The sequence below is a fragment of the Lolium rigidum genome, chromosome 3, assembly GCF_022539505.1.
Source record: "Lolium rigidum isolate FL_2022 chromosome 3, APGP_CSIRO_Lrig_0.1, whole genome shotgun sequence".
NCBI lineage: Eukaryota > Viridiplantae > Streptophyta > Magnoliopsida > Poales > Poaceae > Lolium > Lolium rigidum.
Genome location: NC_061510.1, coordinates 179,015,446 through 179,022,911, shown reverse-complemented (window position 1 = coordinate 179,022,911; position 7,466 = coordinate 179,015,446). Strand labels below are relative to the sequence as shown.

The 7,466-nt window shown below is 41.6% G+C and overlaps 1 protein-coding gene across 1 annotated transcript; it reads right to left on the bottom strand.

The window, feature by feature from the left end:
- Positions 1-3,900: 3,900 nt before the first annotated feature.
- Positions 3,901-4,245, bottom strand: LOC124704100. The gene has a single exon (XM_047236344.1). The coding sequence runs from the start codon at positions 4,243-4,245 to the stop codon at positions 3,901-3,903; it is 345 nt and encodes a 114-aa protein (XP_047092300.1).
- Between the last annotated feature and the right edge of the window lie 3,221 nt (positions 4,246-7,466).

Below are 7,466 nucleotides of genomic sequence, written 5' to 3'. Positions count from 1 at the left end.
TTCTTACTTGTTCTCGATTTCAGGTAGGAATTAAGACCCTCGCTGGTCAGGCTGATCGTGCATCCGCAAGATCAGTAACTCCCGGAGATTGTCCTAGCGATTGCATTGGCGCACGAGCTTTGCACGTGTAGTCGGATCGTCAAGCACAAACTCCACCAACAAATCGATGCTATCATACTCTCATCGAAAGATCGGCCACCTTTGCCCTATCAATACCTGATGATACATAAGTAATAGGACTTAGGTAGTATAAAGTTCTCATCAATGAAGGTATCGTTTAGGAACAAGTTCACCTGTTGTTTAAGTAGCTTCGCACGAGCGCGTGTCATTGGTCCAATCCTGACTTCATTGGACTTGAGCTTCACAGCAGGTTCATCTTCAGTTGGTAATGACGGAGGTGGTAGTGAGGTAGGGATGTCCTCATCAACACACCTACACACAACTGAATTAGAGATAAATGCTATGTTACCAAGATTACATTATTTTATCGATACAATTCATCCAACACCCCGCTATCACCTCATGCCTACGCCTTTAGCCACTGAAAGTTACACATCACTATTTCCGGTGAAAACTGGAAATCTGTGGCTATTGCTTACTACGTGTTCTATTACTTTGAATAAACTGCTATAAATCACCACTTTCTTTGTAAGTTTATTGATATAAAGGTGTGGTTGAGAGTGACGTTTCCATTGCTAAATTCTTATTGATATTCTTGTGTTCCCCTTGAGTCGAACTTTAAATTTGGATAATACATCCCATCGAATATTTCACCGATCCCCTATACTTCTAGGCACTCGAGGAACAACAAGAAACCACAGAGCCTTGATTCGGTCTCGCGACCTTAATCACGGTGCTAGCCATGGCTTCTGAGCGACGCACTGTCGAATCATGAGGGCTGGACAAAATTTGCCTGAGGAGTCAAGGTTATTATGGGTTTCTTGCCTACTTGAATTGTATGATGCATAATAATCCACTTAGTCCATTTATTCCATTGGCACTATCAATGTCATAATGAACTGAATCTCTCCGCACCTAACTTCTCATTTGCAGGAACTCAGTATGCTTCAATTATCTTTACTTTTTATGTTATTTACTTTTAAGCATCTTTCACCACATAATCTCAAACTCAACTTAAACTCACTCTTTCACCTTTCAACACTCATAGTCAATTCATTCAAGACTAGTGACACCTTGGGTGTGACAGAAACACCGCAGATAAACACTCACCTAAGATCCTCGTTGGGATCAATATTAAACCGGATGTCATCCTTCCACGAGGATACTCTGACGAACATGTGTTGTTGCGGGCATCAACATCCACGTGACCTAGTCACGTGCTTGCAAGCGGTGTCAATGTGATATCACCAAGAGGGCCCAGAGCATATCTCTCTGTCATCAGGATGGATAAATCCCACTCTTGATGCACGAGCCTCAACCAATACTTTAATAGTACCCAAATCCACCTTTATAGTCTTCTTGTTATAGTGTGACGTTTGATGTCATCAAAACACTCTTCCGGTGTTAGTTTTTGGCATGATCTCGTGATCTAAGGAATAAAGCTACTTCGTATGTGTTTGATACAACAAGGTAAACTTAATGACTTGATCGTATTGCTAAACCTCTTCTCTCACAAGATTGGAATTTGTAGCCTTAAAAAGAAGGAATCTAATTGATTAGGGTTTAAGATGATCAAGGTTTTGGAAAGTCAATACTTGAGTTAGTGACTTGAGAATTTATTTGATTATTTACAAGTGTCAATTACAAGTGATTATTGATGACATTATGATCAAGATACGATGAGATTTGGTGGGATATAATAAGGTAAACATTGAATATATTGTGTATTTGGTTGATTTATCATCTGCTAGAGAATTATTCAGCACATGTGTTTATTGATGGCTAGAGAAGAGTTAAGCATCAAGTTTTTTTTTTAAAGGGGTGCCTTTGTGTTGTTCACTTTTATTTACGAGTCTTACTTCTACCCTCTTAGTAATAGACTTTTACCAATGGTCATATCAAAGTTGTGACACGCATCATCATGAAATAATTCTAAATCATCAGCTTAGGTGGAACTTCAATCAGTTTGACGAGTTCTATCATGCACTACATGCATGCAAAAAGCTGATGTGTCACATCAATTAATGATGAAAGAGATGATAGTGATATCATAGGTAGATACCGTATCATAGCACGTAAAAGTAGAAAAATTAATGCCAAACAAATCTTGTACACACTTTTGTACTGAGATTCTACAAATCATTAAATACATGTAACATATGATACTACTACATGATACTATGCATTGTAGGGTAGTATCATAAACTAGTATCATGTGCATGATACTAGTGTATGATACTTCCCATTGTGACTAGTCTAATACTAGACACATTTCATTTATGAACCCATTGTACGCTAGGTTCTACGCATGTGGTTTTAATCATCGAGTTCTTTATGCTTCACGGATTTTCGTACTAATACATCTAGCTGGTATAAAACATGTGCTTCACTAATTTTGATAACCAAAACAAATGAAACAACCATATGACTGAAATGTTTGCTCCCTTGAGTTACCTTCATCCACTCAACCTTACCTAAGCTTCTTGCATCTCTAGTTGTAGCACTTAGTTGTTTTAGTTTTCAGCTCTCTAGTTATTACTTTCAACAAATTGAAACATTGCGTATTTATTTTATTGCATTACATGTAAGGTCATATAAGTTGGTCATAAGGTTTTGGAGAACAAGTAGTTTACTATGAGTTTCACATGAGTTCGACGTTCAAATACTTATCGAATTGTGCTACATTGATCCACTGCTCTTTAGGATTATCAATTTTCCAACTAATATTTTTTATATTAAGGGATTTTCCCACTTTACGTCCCTGATTAACTCTTTACAAAATAGCACATTTATATTGCATCAAATTGAAATATGCATTTGTACATGTCAATTTTCCAAACAACAAACAATATTTGCCTTTTCATTGATAAAGTAGAATAGAGTTGGCAACTTCATGAAGAAAACTGACAAAAACAGATACAACCCAAAAGTCAACATGCTGGCCTTGCGGCTGCGCTCCACACGAGCTGATGAAAAAGTCACTCAAGCAACTGAAGTCGACACCAAACACATCAAGGCAATATGGCGGAGACGCTAAACCGGAGCCGCAGCTTCAACATCCATGCCGGCCCTAGAGCCGTAGAGCTAAGACGAAAAACCGGACAACGCTAAGGAGGGGAGCAATGTCCAAGAACGCCGCTTTCTCTGGCATCAACCAAGGTCAGTGCAGCGTTTTCACCTGGAGCTCACCAATCCGAAGTCGTGATCCGCTTGTATGACATAGCTAGCCAAGGTTGTCTTGCAGCTCGCCGCCGCTGATCAACTCCCTCTCACCGGGGTACATCCAAGGCGAGGTCCTAAGAGATAAACGACACGTAAGCGTCCCCTCGCCCGATCCCTTGCCTGCATCAACCAAGTTCACTTGCTGTAACCTTGTGGAATGATGCTCCTCGTGATAGAGATCGGTGATCATTAAGACGCAAACATAGCAGTTGCCACCTAAATACCTACCAAATGACATTGACAGCAGGTACGTGACAAGGATTACCAGAGCCAGACAAGAGAAGTGCAAAGCTTTCCTCATCGGATCTTGAGCAGTAACATCTCTGATTTGCCAACAATGTAGTAGTGAGATTATGGATTGATGACAACACTATCCCACCGCATTGCCACGCGGTCGGCAGCCGTGATAACTGATAACGACGGCGGGATAGCGACCGTGGTGGGAAACTTCAAATCTATGGTAAAAAAGAGATTGCGACCAGGAAATTATACAACAACTAACGAGAGTGGCACAGTGAGTGAAAGAAAAGGAACATCAAGGAATCAATGGAAAGAGCGCTAGAGGAAGATGAAGCACTCCATGGCCACCGAGGGGTTCTCCGCCGCCTCCTTGTGCCCTTTTCCTGCCAGTGGCGCCTCGTCGTGTTCGTCTCCAAGTCCGATCTCCTCTGTGGGCCGTGCGCGGCTACATTGTCGCTTGGGTTGCTCCGGACTGGTATTCTCCTTGGGCACCTTACGCGCGGCGCTGGATTGGCGGCTGATGGTGCCGTTCGCAGCAGGAGAAGAAGGTGTGCGCCGAGCCGGGGAGTCCGGCCTCCTGCCTGAGCGCTCCCCGGGATCCCTCCTGACGCCGGTGATGCTCGCGTTGAGCGACCGCTTGGCAGTCGACGACGGCAGCGCCATGTCGGCCTCCCTGGCGGAGTAGGTCCGCCTGACAGCGCTCTCGGCGGCCCTCCTCGCCGCGGAAGGGGAGAACCTGCCGCTCCGGCACCCGATGCCGGACACCACCGCGGGCTGCTCGCGCCGCGGCCGCGCCGCCACCGGCTGCTCGACAACAGCTACCCCCGGCTGCCTCCTCTGCTTCGACGCAGGAGACGGCGACCTCGCCCTCCCGTTGGTGACGTCATTGGGATTCCTCTGATCCGGTGCCTTCTTCATTTTAGCCTTCTCCTTCTCCGGCACGTCCAGCGTCCTCTTCTCCACCTCCTGCTCGCTTCCGGACTTGACCATCGGCTTGTCCACCACAGAGGAGGACCCCACCGACACGGTATCGGATGCCTCGCCTTCTTCGTGTTCTTGGATCCTCTTCACATTCTCGTGCTCCGGTTCCGGCTCCGGCTCCGGCGGCCTTGGCCGCTGCACTGCCGTCTCTGGCAGCACCTCTTTGACCTCTTCCTCAACCACCACCACGGGCGGCGGCAGGGCATTGTCCTTCTCTGGCAGGAGCGGTGCCGCCACCTTGGCTCCAGCACCGGCGCGGGCGGCCTTCTTGCTCACGCAGCTACCCATGGCCGGCGTGCCTATATGCTTCACAAGGAATAATGCAATGGATGGAGAGAGAGTAATGGCGATGCGGCGGTGGCGCGCGCGGGAGGGTGGTAGGTCAGAGTCAATTAGACGATGGCGCTCATCGAGATGATGAAGGCATCTGCAGGAGGTGGAGGAAGGAATCGGGATCGGCCATTGATGCCTATAAATCCATGGGGTCAACTACCTCCCTCATCTCTCTCTCTCGCTGCACGTTAGTTGCTTTACAATAACTGTGGTCAATCCGCCAGCGAGCGAGCTGGCGCCATCACTGCTCTAACTCCCAGCAGCTGTGCATGCTATTACTTCCGCTGCTGGGCACAGTACTGCTCAATCATCCGGGCTGCGCTGCAACAGCCTACTACACCAGTGGGTAGGAGTACGTACGTATAGTACAGCTTGTACTATACGTGAATGAAAACGCATACCACTTTCATACGTGATCAACAAATAAACGGTCGCGATCAAACAATTAAAGGGGAACAAAATTAATTAGCCAGCAATTGTTGTTATTATAGTGCGCCACGTATACATAGCCGCAACAATGCTAGGCTAATGCATGTTGATGTTGGAGTCAGCGGGTCCCTCAAGGGATTAACAATGATTAGGTACGGCAGGTAATATAGCTTGAATCGCGCTGTTATTGAGACAAGGTAGAGAAGCAATCACCCATGGACCATGGGGAACTGAGCAACGCATTAACTCGCTACCCACTCTAGTACCGTATCCATCTGAATACACAAGGCCCGCGTATCACGGTCCAGTTTATTTTTTATGAACTCTAGCACATATTTAAAATTGATATACCAACAAATATTACTCTGATACATATTATATTAGATGCACTAGTGGAGACAGGGTATTCAGCCGGATTCTAGTCCGGGTTTGCCAAACGAGACTATACATGCGGGAAGCCTTTAGTCCCGGTCCAGTTACCAGCCGGGATAAATAGTCCTTCACGTGGCAGCGATACAGGATTTGGGCTGGAAAACCTTTGGTCCCGGCCCGTAATCCCAACTGCGACTAAATATTATTTTCAATAATTATATTTTTCATTTTTCTAATTTCATTTTCCTAATTTTATTTTTCATTTTTCTTTTTGTTTGATTTGTTACTCTCTCACTTGGACCATTTTTAATACATTTAATCTATAGTCAACTTGTAGACTTGGTCATCACTTTTCGGTCGGTCACCCATCCGCACACTACTCCACCCTTAGCACGCTTAACTCCTTAGTTCTTTCATGCTGCGCTCCCGCGAATGTGATTGTTTCTTGTTGTAAATACTACCATATCAATCATATTAACTCTTATACCATTGTGTCATATTTCTGTATTTTTTGAAACCAAAAACAATCTGTAAACTGGAATTAGACAAATAATATATGATTTATTATTATAAAAATGTGAGTGATCAAATAATTATGTTTTTATTCATTTATTATTGTTATATCAAATAATATATGCATTTTTCATATAATATGGCTAAATAATTAATATCTTGAGATCTATAAACCGGAATTGGATAAATAATATATGATTTATTATTAGAAAAATATGAGTGATTTGAATATGAAATAATTATGTTTTTATTCATTTATTATTATTATCAAATAATATATGCATTATTCATATAATATGGCCAAATCATTAATATCTTGAAATCTACAAACCAAAATTGAACAAATAATATATGCTTCATTATTAGAAAAATGTGAGTGATATGAATATGAAAAAATTATGTTTTCATTCATTTATTATTATTATCAAATAATATATACATTATTCATATAATATGGCCAAATAATTAATATCTGAAATCTATAAACCGGAATTGGACAAATTATATATGCTTTATTATTAGAAAAAATGTGAGTGATTTGAATGTGAAATAATTATGTTTTTATTCATTTATTATTATTATCAAATAATATATGCATTATTCATATAATATGCCCAAATAATTAATATCTTGAAATCTATAAACCGGAATTGGACAAATAATATATGATTTATTATTAAAAAAATGTGAGTGATTTGAATATGAACTAATTATGTTTTTATTCATTTATTATTATTATTATCAAATAATATATGCATTATTCATATAATATGGCCAAATAATTAATATCTTGAAATCTGTAAATCGGAATTGGACAAATAATATATGATTTATTATTATAAAAATATGAGTGTGTTTGAATATGAAGTAATTATTTTTTATTCATTTATTATTATTATCAAATAATATATGCATTATTCATATAATATGGCAAAATAATTAATATCTTGAAATCTATGAAAACATCATTATGCTGCTCCCAGGCAGCGTCTCCTCCGGAGGTAGGCGCTCGTCTAGCTGCCACCCTCAAAGCATGGAACTCTTCCGGTGAAAGCACCCAAGTGTTCTTCCTGGAAGACCAAAAGCACCGGTATTTCACGGACTATTTCACCGTTGACCTCAAAATAAAACTTATATGCACGATAATGGGAGTTCTCCCTGTAAACCCCAAGAAACTTGGTGCTAGCCATATGGTTAGCATCCAAATACTTATTGCCCATTATATAATTGCACGAAGGCATCGTGAGATGACGAGA

Bases quoted from the DNA above. Each gene is read 5' to 3' on its own strand.
- LOC124704100 (XM_047236344.1), bottom strand. From the start codon at position 4,245: ATGGCGCTGCCGTCGTCGACTGCCAAGCGGTCGCTCAACGCGAGCATC.